General features: G+C 36.7%; 1 protein-coding gene and 1 pseudogene across 3 annotated transcripts in view; one reads left to right on the top strand and one right to left on the bottom strand.

Moving 5' to 3' along the window:
• The window catches only part of LOC127635168 (nitric oxide synthase, inducible-like), a 48275-nt pseudogene extending 30513 nt beyond the window's left edge, over positions 1-17762 (bottom strand).
• Positions 8750-18625, top strand: part of rtkna (rhotekin a) — a 101110-nt gene continuing 91234 nt past the window's right edge. For all 3 annotated transcript variants that reach the window (XM_052115073.1, XM_052115099.1, XM_052115108.1), the window contains exon 1: positions 8750-9054. In XM_052115073.1, coding sequence (XP_051971033.1) covers positions 8944-9054 — 111 coding nt within the window. In that variant the 5' untranslated portion in view covers positions 8750-8943. The remainder of the gene's footprint in view (positions 9055-18625) is intronic.

The raw sequence follows: 18625 nt of genomic DNA, 5'->3' as shown, positions 1-18625 counted from the left end.
TCCTGAACCGTCTGGGAGTTGTGACGATGTTTCAACTGTTTCATGCTGTGATGCTGAATGGATAAATTCCACAGTGGAAGACCATAACTATTAGATGAGACATGTACAGTTTAACTGTATTCTGATTTTCCTCTTTTCTGCCTTTTTTCCTGCCAGCAATTCACTTTATTTTGAGTGTCTTTGCAGAATGTGCTTGTCTTCCCTTAAGAGGAAAAGGTGATTTGGAAAACTGTGTGGACATTAATTCAGTATCAATTAAGAACATTTAACTTTTGTGTATAATGTTTATAATTTATATCCAAATCTGTTTATTTGTATTGCATATAGTTATTTTTTGTGCGGTACATTTTATTGTGTGGCTGTGCGTTGCTTGTAAACCTGCATCTGCGGTCGGGAGGAGCCGAGTCGGATAATGCTTGTGTGTGCAGTGATTACTTCGTCAAAGGTAAGTTAATACAGCTTATGTGGCTATGTTTATGTATCATTAGCTGTTTCCGTACTTTGTAAAGTTAAAGTAATTGTTTTTTTCTTTTCTTTGTTTGAGTTTGTACCCCTGTAACTGAACAAAAATACATAACATTAGCAACAAAGTCTTTGCAGGTTGCAGCCTTATTGCTACTGTGTTGTATTCTTTAGGCTGCCCTGGTGCTTTAAATTTAGTTGAGTGTGTAGACTGAGTCTGTAGATTACAGTTAACATTGGGTATCAGAAAGGTAAGCACATGTCAGAAGCATTACGTATACGAGAGGAGAGGATGATGTCCAGAGATGATCAACATAGACACGCAGAAGGTGCAGAGGCCTTGCTGGATCTCCATGAGTCAGCTGAGAACCCAGAGCCAGAAAATAAAAACAAATTGACAATTGTTATGAAATGAAAAACTTTGGATGTTAATGATAAATTATATATAACATTTTGGTATACTAACAGAATAATAGCATTACAGAACATTGTGTTTTTAGGGAATTTTGTGTATATAACCTAGGGGCTAAATTCAATCGAAAGGTACTGTAGAGTCTGGCAAAGTTTCTTACGTAGACATAAATACCAAATTAGCTGTAATAAGCTAGATGAAGGATAGTTGATCTAGCTTCTCACAATTCCAAATCAGAGCGGACACAAGAAGATACGCCACAGTAGCTTTGTTTGATTTTAGCCCTAGGTCTTAAAAGTTCGAACTTTAATTACTTTTAATCCAATTTACAAAGTGTACACTGTTTTAGTTCTTGTAAATAAGAAGCTACTAATACTTTTGTTATATCATTTAATCTTCTAATTTTTATTTAATCTTCTCAGTAAACATCTGATTAAAAAAAGATACATTCATGTTAGTCAGTGTAATGACTAACATGTAATGTCTTTCCACAGTTTAAATGCTTTCTATCTTTATAATAAAGTGAAATTATTATTTTACATGTCAAACATCGTTTTTAGCACATTTATAATGAACCATAATATTACCTTTTATCTCGCAAATCCCAGTTCCATGAGTTGCATGTGACAATCCCATCAGGCGAGGCTCCCATGTATGGCCACTTGGGATTCAGCCAGAGACCACTTTCCATACAGGAGAATCCCTTGTGCTCCAGACCCATCAGCCTCTCCTACTATCTTCTGGCTTGTGCCTCACGTTTGCATCCGTAACTGTAAACAGTACACAGAAACAATCAGCAACAAATGAAATGATAATTTAATATTTAGTGTTGAATTTAGTAACTTTGGTGTGGGTCAGTATTTTAGTATTTACAGTTAAATGGTTTAAATATTTACCATTATCCTAACACCTATACTTAACTCTACCCCTGCCTAACCCTTGTTTTACAAGCCCATACCTTATGGAGACTCTTGTGCTAGTCTTACACAAAATATCACCTCTGTCTTATCCTAATTCAATCCCTAAATACCTAGTCGTGACTGTGGTGAACTTGTGTGCCGCTAGGTAGCATATGGTCTTTATCAAGCACTTGGTTTCAGAGGGTTCATTTTAAGAACTTGTTTAAGCTTAGAGGCAGTTATGTGTCCAGCTCTTTGTCAATACCAAATCCTGAATGCACCCTGGCTAGGAGTTGCTTTCTCTACAGCCTGGACCTGAGAAGAGTTTAGCTCTTCTAGCTGGAAATCCTGACATAGCTCTCCAAGCTCTTTGAGGGGGAGCTTCAGAGACTCTGTTGTTCTGTATTCAAGAACAGTTTTAGGCAGCATACAAGATTTGGAAACAAATTCCTAGTGGTAATTCTCCCTAGCCATCAGTGCAGCACTCCTTGGACAGTTCCTGCTTAAGGACTCAAAGAACCTAGCATATGTTTCTGACCCTCACTTCACTCTTGGACATTGAACTGGTTTCTCAACCTTCAGTTGTTCAGTTGATTTCCCAGCGATGGCATCATCCAGTTTTTGTTTTTTGGATTTTGCTGAGAAGTCAATAAGAGCTATGGGAGCAGCAGGAATCTGAAAAATTTGAAAAGCATAAAGATCATAAAGTACTGCCCAATTAAGTGAAATGACAGTAACTGACTATTTCTTACACACACTTATGTGGTCCATAACATGGAAGATTTAAGATATGACATTGCAACTACAATTTGTGTTGTTTTTACATTTATGCATTTGGCAGACGCTTTTATCCAAAGCGACTTACGGTGCAATTATTACAGGGACAACCCCCCGGACCAACCTGGAGTTAAGTGCCTTGCTCAAGGACACAATGGTGGTGGCCGTGAGGTTTGAACCAACAACCTTCTGATTAACAGCCTTGTGCTTTAGCCACTACGCCACCACCACTCCAAAATTTTGCAGATATTTTGAGACTTTTTAAACCCATCTGTTAGGGACTATACATTTTTTTTTTACATTTATATTTATGCATTTGGCAGACGCTTTTATCCAGAGTGACTTACAGTGCACTTATACTTACAGGGACAATCCCCCTGGAGCAACCTGGAGTTAAGTGCCTTGCTCAAGGGCCCAACAGTGGCATCTTGGTGGTGCTGGGGCTTGAACCCCCGACCTTCTGGTCAGTAACCCTGAGCCTCAACCACTGAGCCACCACTGCCCCGCAGTGACTTTTTCTTAGTCTAAGACAAACCATATGAATTGTAGTTGCAGTGTTTGATCTTCCTTTTGCTGTGTTATCTGAAGTGTGTTAAAGAAATTGACAGTTGCTGTAATTTCCCTTAGTAGAGTAGGGTACAAAACAATAGTAATGATATGTATGGTACGCTAATACTTAACAGTTACACAAAAATAGAGGCGAACATAAATAACTTACCCTGCTATGAAATTGCAAAGAGCTGCAATGACTTCTCCATCTTGTTTCGCAATGATCCATGTCTTTAGTGGCATTTCGGCGGACCTTTGAGAGTGGTTAACCTAATAACGTAAAGTAAACCACCGTAATGCTAACATCGAGAGGCGCAGCAGCGTTTAATTTTTGTTGCTAGGTTAATCCAAAGGACAAAAAAGAAATGCCCCTCACCCGAGTGAAAACTACATTCATCGTGGAGTACCTTGGTACCGAGGTCATTGACCCAACCACTAAAATAAAAATGATATGCCTCCATAGTTTTCTATGCTTTCATTTGTTTTCTGGAGTAGAAGGATATCTGGAGGACAAGGTAGTTGCTTATATCTACCACCTCGATGGCAGACAAGTATTTAAATTCCATTGAAAAATCGCTCCTCTTCATAACAGCTTCCAACATATGTTGTGATTTTCTGTTTATACCTTTCTCTCATAATAGCATCAGCTAGTCAACTAGTACAGTATGGACTTTCCTCCATCTCGTCCATTCTGCTTTTCACTTCTGAATTTAATGCGTCATCAGAATCACGTGACTGCAAACAAGCTACTACCCCCATTCACTTTCATTGTGCTTCACTGTAACCTCAATTTTTGTTTTGTTTTTAAAGAAAAGGAGGTCGATACAAATGACATTTCTTTGTGTTAAGCATCATTATGCCACAAATGCTGTCGATTGAGCTTAACTTGTATTTAAACCAGAATATTCCTTTAAGGTTAGCTATAATGAATCTCTTTCTTTTTAATGCAATGTCATATTACACCATAGCAGTTATCAGTCCTTAAAATATGACCTAATGGTTTTGCCTTATGCTCAACATCTCCTCTTCATGTGTATGCAGAAAGTCCCATACAGAATCAAACAACTGAAACAGGGAACGTTTCTTAAAGAAAAACCTAAAGATTTTTTTAAAATGGTTATTGGAAAATTGGCACCATTGCTTTTATCTGTGTCCAATGAATCCTTGGAACTTGGTTCTTTGCCACCAACTCTGACTCAAGCCACTATAGCTCTCCTTCTTAAGGAGGGTAAAGATCCAACCTCCTGTGGTTCATATAGACCACTTTCTCTGCTTAATGCAGATGTAAAAGTGTTGGCAAAAGTAATTGGATCTCATTTAGAGAACGTGCTCCCTTATATTATATCTGAAGAGTAAAATGGTTTTATAAAGTTGTTTAATACCTGTACACTCTTTAATATAATTTATTCAAAGCATTCGGCTGAACTTCCTGAGATTGTAATTTCTTCGAAAAAGCATTTGACAGGGTTGAGTGGGAGTACTTGTTTGCAGTTTTGAAATTAGGATTCTGGGATAAATGTATTTCTTGGATTCGCCTCCTTTACTCATCCCCTAAAGCCAGTGATCATACTAACGATATTCTTTATGATTATTTTGCTCTTGGATGAGGGTGTCGCCAAGGCTGTCCCTTATCGCTTTTGCTCTTTGCGGTTGCTATCATTCCTCTGTCTAGCCTATTAGGATCTTCCCATTTATTTAAAGGAATAGTCCGATACGGTGTTGAATACAAATTGTCGCTATATGCGGATGATTTGTTACTGTATGTAACCGATCCTATTGCTTCTATGCCTGCTGTTTTGGGTGTTCTGCAGACCTTCAGTTCCGTTTCGGGTTAAAATAAGATTTGGAGAAAACGGACTGTTTTCCCATCAATACTGCAGCATTTTATCTCCAACAGTAAGATCTACCTTTTCAGTTTAGTCAGTTAGGGTTTAAATACCTAGGTATTAATGTGACACGTTCTTTGTCTCGTCTTGCATTGGCTAATTTCACTCCCCTTATCTCAAGGGTTAAATCCAATATTCAAAGTTGGGGTAACCTCCCCCTTTCTCTAAATGGTAGGCTCAATGCTGTCAAAATTAATAAATTACCGAAATGTATTTTCTTATTTCAGTCAATTCCTCTTTTTCTGCCAAAATTATTCTTTGATTCAATGGATAAAATAATGTGTTATTTTATTTGGGGTTTAGATGGTGTCTTTGATAGTTTTGCCAACTTGTCATATACTTATGACCTTCCTGTTGTTTCTAGATGTTTCCCTAATTTCCCCTCTGCAACTCCAGAACAGCCTTGGGAGATCTTGCTCTCATATAATCCACATCAGAGAGGAATGATTTCAAAGATATATGACTTTATTCTGGCTTTAAGCAGTCAGTCGAGTACAATAATTAAGAATGCATAGGAAATGGAATTAGGAGTACAAATAAGTAAAGAGTTTTGGGAACGTGCTATAGATAGGATACAGTCTACCTCTTCTTGTGCTCGTCTTGGACTCATCCAATTCAAAGTTTTACAAAGGGTCCATTGGTCTAAGTCGATACTTTCTGTAATATATCCAGCAGTGGAAGACAAATGTGATAAATGCCATGGCTCTCCCTGTCATCTCAGTAATATGTTTTTTCTTTTCCCTGATCTGTATGGTTTTTGGACAGTTTCTTTATTATTATGTCCTCTATTCTCAGAATAAATCTAACACCTTGCCCATTGATTGCTATATTTGGGATTCCTGATGCCTCAGTTCCATTAAGCACTATACAAAAGGATATTACAGCTTTCACATCCTTAATAGCAAGACGTTCCTTACTGATGCATTGGAAGTGTGCTAAATATCCATCCATCTCCCAGTGGCTTAGGGACATAATGTGTTTTTTTTAAACTCGAGAAAATAAAATATACGATGAGAGGATAAACTGACAAGTTTTTCCACAAATGGCAACCCTTTATTTCTTATTTTATGGAGTAATAGGCACTTCCCATTTTTATTTAAAAATGTGAATTGTATTGTATCACTCTTAATACAAATATATATATATATATATATATATATATATATATATATATATATATATATATATATATATATATATATATATAAATAAATAATAAACCTGAAGATGAAGTAAGCAAAAAAAGATCTGACTCCTCTGACCTGAATAAATTAATATCTATAATTATACCTATATCTGGCATAATGTGTGACAGATATAGGTATTGTTTTTCTGTCCCTGTGATGTTCTAAATGCTACATTTTATTTCAAAAGTAACATTAAAAAAATTGTTCAGTTAAAGTTACTTTTCCCACACACCCTGGATTTAAAGAGAGAAGCCCCCAAAGGTGTGTTAAGAATTATTAAATGTATTCTAAAATGTCTATAGTGACAGTTTAAAATTACCTACAACAATTCCAAGATCATTTAAAATTATTTTTTATAGTAAGTAATAATTTAGTACATGCTTTTATTAAGAATAAATTATAATCGGCTACACTACACAGACAATTCCCCTGAAGCAATGTGGTTAAGTGAACAATTGTGATGTCTCATGAATCACCTTGTGCAAATTCAAACCAACAATCTTTCAGTTACCAGCCCAGCCTATATACTGTATTTCCTGCACCAGACCATTAATTCCAATTAACTGTATACTGTATGTTGACACTTCACCTCTGTTGTCTGCATGTCTACTCTCTGCACAGGCTTAGTGGTGACCAAGTTGACCATGAACTTCTTAAAATCTGGAAGAGTTTTTGTTTACTACAGTCGCAAATGTTGTAATGGATTTAGCTAACCTGGAATTCTGAATCACATGGTCAGGATTATACATTTCCTTTGGATGATGTCAGCTAGCCAGATGAAGTTGGAGGGTCATAGTTCTTTAAGATTCAATGTACAATGACTGCAAACTAAGCAGTTTCCATAATAGCACTTGACACTTTTCAACTTATTTGATTGGTCTGAGTTTGATAAGGTAGGCAGGACATATTATTTTATAGAGGTGTCCGGAGGAGTGCCCTTGCATGCTAACTATACCTGTACACTTGTGGTGAAATGTTTGGAATAATGTACAGATTTTGCTGTTTTGGAAGGAAATTGGTACTTTAATTCAGCAAAGTGACATTCAACTGATCACAAAGTATAGTCAGGACATTACTGATGTAAAAAACAGCACCATCGCGATTTGAAAAAAGTCATTTTTGATAATCTAGACAGGCCCCATTTCCAGCAAACATCATGCTATATTGCTAATTTGTTACTAGAAAATCACTTGCCATTATATCAAACACAGCTGAAAGCTAATTGGTTCATTAAATTAAGATAAACATTGTCTTTTTTTTTGTTGTTGTTTTTGAGTTGCCACAGTATGCAATAGACTGGCATGTCTTCAGGTCAATATTGGGGTGGGGTGGGGGGGGGGGGGATCAACTTTAGAAACTCATCAGTCAATCATTGTTTCAAGGAATGAATGCAATACAATGCTTGAAATTGCCAAAAAGCTGACAGCTTCATTGAATTCTTCTTGCTCAACACCAGTTTCATGTACAGTAAAGAGAAGACTCAGGGGTGCAGCCCTTATGGGAAGAATTACAAAGAAAAAGCCACTTTTGAAACAGAAAAACAAAAAGAAAAGGTTGGAGTGGGCAAAGAAACAGACATTGGACAACAGATAAGCGTGTTATGGATCTTAACTCCATTGAGCTTTTGTGTGATCAGCTAGACTGTGAGGTGCGTGAGAAGTGCCCGACAAGACAGACACATCTATGGCAAGTGCTACAGGAAGTGTCGGGTGAAAGGTCACCTGAGTATCTGGACACACTGACAGCTAGAATGTCAAGGATCTGCAAAGCTGTCATTGCTGCACGTGGAGGATTTTTTTAATGAGAAATCTTTGAATTAGTTTAAGAAATTCTGATAAAATACAAATACATTTCATATTGTAATAGTAAATACATTACTACAAACTTTTGGCCGCCAATGTTTGTGTGTGTGTGTGCGTGTGTATGTTACATTTGTTTTATATATATATATATATATATATATACATACATACATACATATATATATATAACGTATGTACTGTTATTAAATTAAAACAATTTAAACCAATTAAAAGAGCCCTTTTATTTATTTATTTTATACACAGTGATGGTTTTGCTATAGATTTACTGGCCCATTTTACCTGAACTGTTTACCATAACCAACGAAGGGGACTTTTGATATTTAAAAAGCGCTTGGACGTAAACAGCCGGTTTTTGTTACATATATTCAACATAAAATGACAGACGAGACCTGAACAAACAAACAAAAGAGCAGTCTGGAAAATGAAAATGTGCATAGACATTAATGCTGTTCTAATGGTAAACCAAAAATTGGCCAACTTTACCTGACATAACCCTATCTGTCATTATTTGTCTCGAGTCAAGGTGTCTGCGTTCGAATTGTAACGTCTTACAGTATCTGTCTGTCAGTCACAAAACATTTTAGAAAGAGGAAGACGTGAATGCATGTGCTGCTTTGCTGAGTTACAGCGTCACCGCCGCCAACAGAGGTCGCTGCTTCACATACCTCACAATATCAGCTCAGTTGTGCTGGGAATTCAATCACTCGTCTTGTTGATGCGTGATTACAGCAGTGATCGCAGAGTAAGTTTGTGATCATCCGTGTTTGTGCTGTTGCAGTTTTTAACAGACCAAAACGGGAGAACCGCCTTCTCATTTGATTTCCACGAACGTGTTGATGACTGCAACGTGGAGAGTTCCCTTACCAAACTGCTGCTTGAGAGAGAGAGTCTCAGGTCAATGAGAATAAACAGCGCTGTTTCGGAGAAAAGGATCCACTTGAGTCGTAAATGTTTTGCCGAAATCAGACAGCGAGGGCCACTATAGCTCGGGGCTCAGCGTTGGAGATGGAGATACGCCGCGGAAAGTTCAGACAGAGTGTTTTCATGGAAACCCCGCAGGTAAATAAATAAAAGCTCCGTTGAGCGCAGATTCCTGAGCCTCAGCTGGACTACTTTAGTGTGTTGGATGTAGCCGAATGTACAGTATAGTCTGTTTTAATCTAGTCTACATTTACTGGGTGTTTCTGTCAATTTCATGTCCCAATGACATGAAAATTATTAAAACGAACTTTATATGAAAGTCACGTTAAAACTGACTTAGAAACTTTTAATTATTTATTTATTTTTTATATATACAATGCCTTCATTATTTATTTTTGGTAGGCTACTTTTCAGATGCTTTTTATACATTGCTTTTAATGTTTTAGCCTTTTCGTAGTCACAGACATTGAAAGCCATTTTAAAAGTAATATACATTGTAACATGTTTAAAACTATGACAGTCTAAGCAAAGAGTGACATTTCAAAATGTAATGTCTAAAAAAAAAAATTCGATCCAAAATGTTTGAATTAGACATTATATAGAAGTCCAAAGTGCTTAAAGTGCCCAAAGAAACATCCTAGTGTATATATATTTTAGGACCTTGTCTTAAGTCATTTCACATTTTACAATTGTAAAGATAATACGGTGATATAAATAGGAACACGCCGAGCCCAATAGACTGTGAGTGTAGACTAGAGTTCCTTTTTTGCTGTAGTTTATGGTTTTATAACGGTACGTTGATCCATTTCCCAAACAGAATGTATCATCGAGATACTACACATGATAACTTTGCATTAAATCCCATTCATCCTTCTAAAGGAAAAGGACTCCATCTGTATATGATTATCCCACAGAAAGTGAGCTGAGTTAAAAGAGATCTCTGCCTAACCCCTAATTATATTTATACGTAGCCTGCTGTGGTGAGATGGAATCATGGCTGGTTCAGAGTGTGGCTTTAGATGCCTATAGTGGCAGCACTGCCATAATTTACTGTTTGATTTGGGACCACATACAGTCTTCATTCTGTTGTATAGCTTGGTGTCTACAGAGATGTAACATATGCTGAAATTTTAGTTGTGCATGAGGATTTATATTGACGTCCAAAAGCAATCGGTATTCATCTTTAATTTATGAAGAGTTTGGTTCTGACTCTCAAATCAGAGGTAGACTAGATCTTGTCTTTTGTCCTCAGTAAAAGTATAACCTGGACTTGGGTCACTAAATTTGGATCATTGGTTATTTAGTCCATTCTTTGGCTGTATTCAGAATGTTTGCAGGTTTGTGCAAGTATTAGAACAGTATTGTCATTGTCAACATTATGAAGTTAAAGTTCCATTTGAATCATTGGGGTATTGTGACTTCATCAAAATTCAGATTGTTTGCTATACCTTCTTTAATCACTGAAACTGAGGTTCTGTTTGATTCTTGAACAGCTGTAAACAGAGATTGTAAATCTTCTTCACTGATTGTGTTAACTACTAGTCCCTATCAGTATCACCAGGCACTTATCTAACCTATACACATCTCTTATTCTGTCCCTCGTTCAAGATGGATTTCACTCAAGTCATTGTATGTTTTCAGTCCCACCAGGATTTTGCGGCACCTTTTCCTGATTTTTGCTGCCCAAAATGACTGCTGTGAGTTTTCAAAATTTTTGCAATGCATTTTGCGGCATGTTTTGGGGTTGTTTTGCAGTGAAAACTCTAAAATCAAAATTATATGAAGAATAAGAATTCTTGCGATCGTATGATCTCAAAATCCTGGAGGGACTATGCTTTGTTGAAAAGGCTTTAAGACCCCCCAGATCCCCAGTGAAATCATATAACACCCACTAGACTGGATGAATTTAGGTCTACTGTTTAATGTTCGCTGTGTTCACTGATTGCAAATCAATATTTAAAAAAAACAGAATCTCACATTGAAATTGGAAACCGAATTTTCTTTCACTAAAATCACTCTGTGCTAACTGAAATTGGAAATACTGCCTCCCAGTGGCCAAAGCGGTAAGGGTTGTTGGGCACACGGGCACATGTGAGCTCCATTTTCAGGGATTATTGTCTAAGAAGGTATAACGTTCATGACTTCTGCTGAAAAAGAAAGTTGTCTCAGAAGTTGAGCAAGTTATCAAATTTTGATTAGACAAACTTTTTGTATTATTATTTGGAATAATATTTACTGATGATTTTGTACAATAAGACCATGTAGCATGCAGTAAGACAGTAAATAGGGTTGATTTTTCATGTTGTATTTAAAGACTGACTTTTGAGTCTGCTGTCAATAATTTTTGTCAATAGACATATGATTTTGTTTATGCATGTTTTAGTTTTCCCAATTTCTTTTCTGTCTTTGGTTCCATTGTGCTAGTTTGGAATTCAGATAAAGAGACTGCTAAATGCGTCAACTCTCTCTTTATTTTTCTACTGCTTGTCTTGTGCTCTGTCATCCCAGTTGTTGTTTGTACACTGTCATCCAATCAAATCAAAGATCTGCAATGTGATACTATGTTGTGCTGAGAAAGATCATTTCAAGACTCATAACAAGTCATCACAATTTCACTGTAAATATGATACATGCAATGTCAGACACAGAGTATGGCTACTGTGGGAACATTTTTAATGTTTTACTGGTACCTGTATTGTAATGTTTTATGTGATCCTTTAAACCAAACCGTTTGCCTGCTGAGGTACTCTGCCACATATAGATTTCGCTGAAGGAAGTTAAAAGTGAAGTAGGCTACACACCCTTCCACCCACACTGCCTGCTCCTTTCCTAACTGAATTCTGCTAAATACTGTAATACTCAGTACTGGATTCTCCCAGATTATTGCTGAATAAAATACCTTTGCCAATAAAATTTACCCGAGGCAAAGCTGCCTTAAATTTTTCTTGGACATGTATTTTGTAAATTTTTATTTAGCATACAAAAGCCCTATTTGGACGGCATTTATTTTACATGGAGACTTGAGGTAATTCCAGCATTTACAGAGGGTAGTCAGTGAATTTATTTACATCCGAATCAAATATGTCAGTATTTTTCTCCCACCTCCCGCAAGAAAATTACCAGCCAAATGACCTACTGTTTCTTGACAAACACCAAGAACGTGTGGTTATTTAATTAATGTACGAATCCACATCTCTTGAGTTTATAATCCAAAAGCCATTTGGAAATCCTTTTTGACCACTGCTAAGTGCCGTACATTTGCTGCACATGGTACCAGCTCTGGTGGTAAAGGACAGTTGTGAAAGTTTGAGGATTGTTTAACAGAAGTTTTTGAAATAATTCACAATAGTAAAATTGTCCCCGCTCCAGCATAGTGAGTGAGACCTCTCAAGGAGATGGGAAAGAAAAACGAGAGCCAGATCATATAACATTTTGAAATGGTCCGTTATTATGGCAGCAATTTAATAAAATTGTAATATATCACATTTTAATGTAGACACTTTTACTAAATACATTTATACATAGGGCTTGCATGACTTCTCATTTATACGGGTCGAGTAGTCCCAGAAAAGTTGCTGGGTTAATGTTATTTAAAAGGTTTAATTTCCACCTCCACTTTTTAAACACTGACAGATAATTCCAAATTATGTCCGTCAGTTTGATAGATCAAATATAAGAAAACCATTTTTACCATAGCTCCTCAAATCTTTACGGTTCTTGATATGTGTGGCTTCTATCACTCCTTGCGTCCACTTAGAAGAGTGTGCGCAAGTGGTGCAACTGAGGTGATGCGTGTGACGAAACACACGTACCCCCATTGACAGATTTATTTGGCTGCGTTGATAAACATTCTTGTCCCTACATTCTCATGATTCGTTTAATTGCTCTTCGCAAGAATTTTGGCTTGCTCCGAGTCCATATGTGAAAATGCACACCTTAAATATCTGCAGCGCTTTGCAGCGCCATTCCCTCATGCTTTAAACATTTAGTTTTTTACTTTAGCGCAATTCTAAACATTTAAATGTTAATACAGAGGACACAGTTTGTGGATTGATGAATTTTCCATATATGTCATACATTACACTAAGTGCAGTCCCTTTCTCCATGTTCAGAATGAGGCAAGCACATGCCAAGCTAATGAGGAGTTGATATCTTGAAGAAATGCTAAAACTTCCCCTTCAGCATATTAGAGAAACCTTCAGGCTCCCAGAGAACAATGGGGAATCTTTTAGCATTGGGACTCAAACAGGAGCACATGCTTTTGGATTGAAAGGAGAGGTTTTCTTGTTCCCTGGCAGAATGCCCTGTTAAGAGGAACCAGAGAGAAGGATAATCATCCACACTCTGATGTCAAAGAAGCCTCGCTCATTGTAGTTAGCATGCCAGGCACTCTTGAACTGTGAGAGCCGGGAAGAGGTGAATTAAAAGTAGCTTGAGTTGTGTACCGAAAAAAGAGGGGATGTTTAAGTTTCAGTGGCAACAGCTTTTACAGTTTCAAGGAACGTTTTTTTTTCTTTGTTTGTTTTGCTTTGAATTGTTTGAATAAAATTCCGGACCATGAAGCATATTGGCAAAAAACATCTAGTACGAGAACAACATCCTGTGATTGTGCAGCTGAAAGACCTGTGATTGTGCAGCACAGAGAACACTGTAGAGACCATGAGGTTACAAAGCAATCCAGTAAATAGTTACTAATAGAAAAAAGGTGATGTGTCATTTCTGCATCATTAGCAGCAGCAAATGGAAGTGTGAAAATAATGATGTTTCAAAACAGATTGCTTTAACACACCTTCTGACCTGTTCCCATCTTCCATGGGTCCAAAAAACTGGTAGCTCTGCCTTAAACCAGCACCAAGTATTTTTCATATCCATTACTTCCATATACTTTTCATAATATACTTCATAAAAGAGTTCTAAGCCATGAACCAAACCAGCCAGCTACAAGGTTAACCACAACATGAAAAGCATTGTTTTGAAGCTAAATATATTTGGAAATTTGAAAAAAGTCAAAGGTACAAGACTGTGTGTACTTATCATCTTCCACCAGGACACAAACTACAATCCCATGAAGTACTGCGAATAACATAATCAAATGTAAATTGATAGAAAATATAAAAGTATTGATTTTAGGCTAAGTATAGTATAGTATAGAAACCGTATAGTTTACATTTATTGGAAAATATTCAAAATATGAGTAGTTTGAGGGTAAAGGGAGATCAGTTCTATTCATAATGCATTATGGGAGTGGCCGGTCACTTCTGGGCTTGTTTGGCAAGCTTTGTTGACCGCAGTTCATTGATTAGTGGATCTTTCTCTGCTGGACAACAGGTAGTGTAGTTGTTCACCAGAAACTCTGCTATTAAACATGATTTTTATACACTGAAGGTGAAATAATGTGGACTGATGGCTTTAACAGAAGTATTTACAACCTCTGAGCTCACAGATGATGTGCCTTTAAAGGTTTGCAAGTTAGCTGTAAAAATCAATTAATCAATTCAATGGGATTTTAACTTCCAGGACATGACTGTTGTGCTCTATTGGTTGAGCCAATTGATGAGCCTATATCAATGTACTCTGACGAATCACTTAAGCTTTATATATGTAACGGTGTTTGTTTATGTTAACCATTTATTGTAAAGTTATAATAATGTTACCTCTTCTTAGCAGGATATATTTTTTATGGTTTATTCTATTCTGTCTTCCTTTCTTAAATATGAGAAACCAGACTGATCTCACTTGGAATTTGGTGATATTAGTTTGAAAGTTCTTCAGCTGAAATTGGTCTGCGCTAACCAAATTGGTCTACTGCTCCCGGTGGCTGAAGCTAGATGTGTTGTTAAACATATGGGCACGTGTGAGCTTCAGATTTCCGTGAATTGTCCACAGAGTAGCTCCAAAAGTTAGATGTAATGTGAGTTGTTTTTAGTTGTAAATGATGTACAGTTATAGTCAACAGGAATGCATATTTTATTAAATCTAACCCTAAACCTAACTGTAAGTAGGGGTGTAAATCATAAGTTTCATCATGATACAATCTTATATCAGTTCTCTTCACCAGTGATTCGATGTTTGCCGATATCTGTTTCAGACTTTAGGCAAATCTGATAATTTTTTTCAAATCAGATCTTTTCAGGCAGACTGTCCACACTATTAATTGCAAGTGATCATATCAGATTTGTGTGTTCAGACACAACCAACCCATCTGCATGGGTTGCTTTGGGAATGATGTAGGTGTACCCACATGATGATGCTTTCAAAACAGATGTGGGAAAAATGGAGGTGCATCATCTCGCTCTCCAAATAAGCACCCTGTCCAGAACTCCTCCGTCACATGAGAAAAACTCAGCAATGGAGGAGACTAGTAAATATTGTGATGTTCCGTGCTGTAGTCACCGATTTATGATATCATCATTGTGTGTCGCATTAAGAGTGACACAAAATACCATTTGAAATCACCTTCCGATGTGGTTACAATCAGATTCGGAAAAATCTGATATCATGTGTTTTTTTTTGCTGTCCAGACTATCAAAAACTCATCTGGATACAATCTGGATATGCAAAAAATCAGATTTTTTGTGGCAGTCTGAACAAGGCCATAGTCTGTCGTGATGTGATTTCGATTCGGTTTGATTCATTATGTGCCTATTTTACAAAAATCAATTACATTTATTATCTTACAAATGCAACCAAAATAATATTTGAATATTTATTGTTGCAATTTATGCGAAAAATAAATACACACAAGTGATCATCAATCATTTGATGACAGCTCATTGCCTTGTGGAATGAGGTAAACACTACAGTGGAAATTTGTCAATCAAAAGTCTTTCAATCCAAAATACTTATACACCCAGAACAGGAGAGCCATGTATGTTTGGCTACATTTTTCACGCTTTTGTTAAAGAAAATTATTTATTGTGTAAAAAAATACAGTTTACTGTACTGTGATAATAATTGTTAGTAAGGGTGTTGATGTTTAGATGTGAAGAGTAATTGATGCTGGTACAGGGCAGGTGTTTTCTCTTTCATACACTTAAGAAAACAATTTATTGCAGGGTTTTAGCAGAAAGTGGCATTCTGAAACATCATGCAAACAAGAACGCTGATTACCTCACACTGTTTAAGGGATTAAGAGAAAGCGGTTTAACACACCTAGGGTCCTCTCGGAAAACGCGGCTTAATGTGGTAATGTAAAAACATAAGCACCGTTCTGATGGGTGTTTGAAGATTGAGCATGTGTGGAACAGACCGCAACAACAGACATCATAGGATGAAGCCTAACAACATGTCAACACAGTGGAAAGAATAATTCTGTATAAAATATTGTCTGTCCCTCATGTTCATGTATATGTGCTGTACATTAGGGGAATCCTGGAGTTTTACATAAAAGTGGAAACCCCACTATTGCAGTGCAATTCTGCTGCAGGTCACAATGGAAAGTTAAGGAAACCAGCACAGCGATAACTCTGGAATATCTGGAAATAAAGCAAAGTAATGGAGAATAAAATAACAAGGCACGCACGGATAGAGCAGAGCACAACTTAAGGCTTCAATCTCACTGCGCACATCCGTGACCCACATGAGAAACATATTTAGCACTCACAAAATGAGATTAATACCCTAAGGTTGTGTACAGACGTGGCTGTCATGAGAATGTCAAAATAAAGGTGCATCATAAAAAAAATACATGTCACTGTTTATGTATTGAATCATTGACATCACATTGTTGGTTATTTTATCAACGCATATATCCAGATCGTTGGATCGTTACACCCCTAACTGTAAGTGGAGTAAAAACTATTACATCCTAGTTTCAGTTTTAAGATGCCGCTTGTTAGAAACTCGTTAGAATGTAGTTGATTTGAACATGTCGATTTCCCATGATATCATGTTGTAGAGATGCAGAAAGATAGGGAATGTCTGCTGACTAACAATGAAATCACTGCCTTACTGAATGTCTGTGTACTTACTCTCCTTCATCACTAGCAGCTACATGCAACTACAGTAAAAAAAAACAAAGCAACATTTCTCAAGGGATTAATTCTGATTGAGATCCTGGATTTAATTTTTTATATTTTATTTTAAATTGTTGAGTTAGCTTTACTTTGCTTAAAGGCATGCTTTCATTTCTAAATGACACTGGCATACCAGAATCCTTAACCTTGCTCTTTTGAGCAGTCTGAGTGTTTGTCTTTTAGCTTGGAGGAACATCTTCCAGACAGAGGGAGATGAGATACAGTAGAGGCCCTGAATTTTGTTAACTGCATTAACTGTTCCTCAATCAACTGTACAAAGTTCAGCTTGAGGGGATTCATTCATGCGTACCTGTGTCTGTCTGGAAAAAGTAAGTGAGTCACACACCGTGTGTATATTACACAATGACCCCCACACACACACACACAATTCTGCTCTGAAGAGATCACTGTTATAACAACAATTAATTTATAAAGCACAATTAAAAATAACAGACCGTTGACGGCACCAGCCCGATCCTTTAAAGGACATGCAGCCAATGAAGAGATATTAAAATGGGGGAGATATGATCGCGCTTACCTGGGTAACTGTCAGCAGCTTAGTGGCAGCATTTTGGACCTTCTGCAGGCAAGACAATGATGATGATTGACTGACTCCAATGTAGAGATAATTACAGTAATCCAATCGTGAGGAGATAAATGCGTTCAAAATTGGCAAAAGAAAGAAAGGGCTTAACTTTTGCCAACAATCTTTAAAAAAAAGCAAATTAAAAAGAAAATAAAAACTAGATTTGACAACAGAACTGATATGTTTGTCAAATTTCAAAGTTGTCAAATACTACACCTGTATTCTTTACCACTGGTTTACAAAAGGGGGCCAGAACTCCTAATTTTGAGGTGTCATGGAAATCAGAGCCCACAAACCAAATAATTTCTCTTTTACATAAATTTAAATTAAAAACATTCACAGACATCCAAGCTTTAATATCATCTAGGCAATTAAGAAGATTCTAGCATACTCCTGTTATTCTTTCTTAGTGGCAGATAAATTTGCTTGTCATCCACTAAACAATGGCACGATATGCTATGCTTTCTAAAAATGGACTCTATGTCCATTTACTCTGGTTATATAGTAGTTGCTTCAGTTTGTTTTGTAAGAGTTAAAGGCAAAGTTCACCAAAAATGAAAATTCTAAAATCATTTACTCACCATGTTGTTCTTTCTTGCAAAGAACATAAAAGGAGATTTTATGCAGAAAATTAGGGATTGAGAGTTTTAGTCGCTATTTCTTCTCTTGTGTTTCACAGAAGCAAGAAACTCATACAGGTTTGGAATGGCATGTTGGTGAGTAAATTATGTCAGATTATACATTTTTTTGTGAACTCTGCCGTTAAAATCTCAAAAGCTGATTGCTAACCATAAACAATGTTCTTTGTAACTTTTTTAGTGTATTGGTCCAAAATGCTCATTCTGAATGTTCACACAGAATGTTAGATTGTCATGCACATACAGCAAGCGTGTTTTTGAATCTAGGAAATGACAAACAGTATAATTGTAAACAATTTGTTTTACCCAGTAGACTTGATGGAATTCACACAACTTTCTATTCATTCATGAGATTTAGTCTCACTACGTGCTAACAACATAGCATTGTTAACATACAGCTGACTTAGTTGTGCTCTAAAAGAGATGACGACCACAGCTATCTCACACAGACACTGTACGTCATTGCTGGA

The sequence above is a fragment of the Xyrauchen texanus genome, chromosome 4 (assembly GCF_025860055.1).
Source record: "Xyrauchen texanus isolate HMW12.3.18 chromosome 4, RBS_HiC_50CHRs, whole genome shotgun sequence".
Taxonomy (NCBI): domain Eukaryota; kingdom Metazoa; phylum Chordata; class Actinopteri; order Cypriniformes; family Catostomidae; genus Xyrauchen; species Xyrauchen texanus.
Note: the sequence above shows the minus strand (reverse complement) of the source record. Positions and strands in the feature narration are given on the sequence as shown.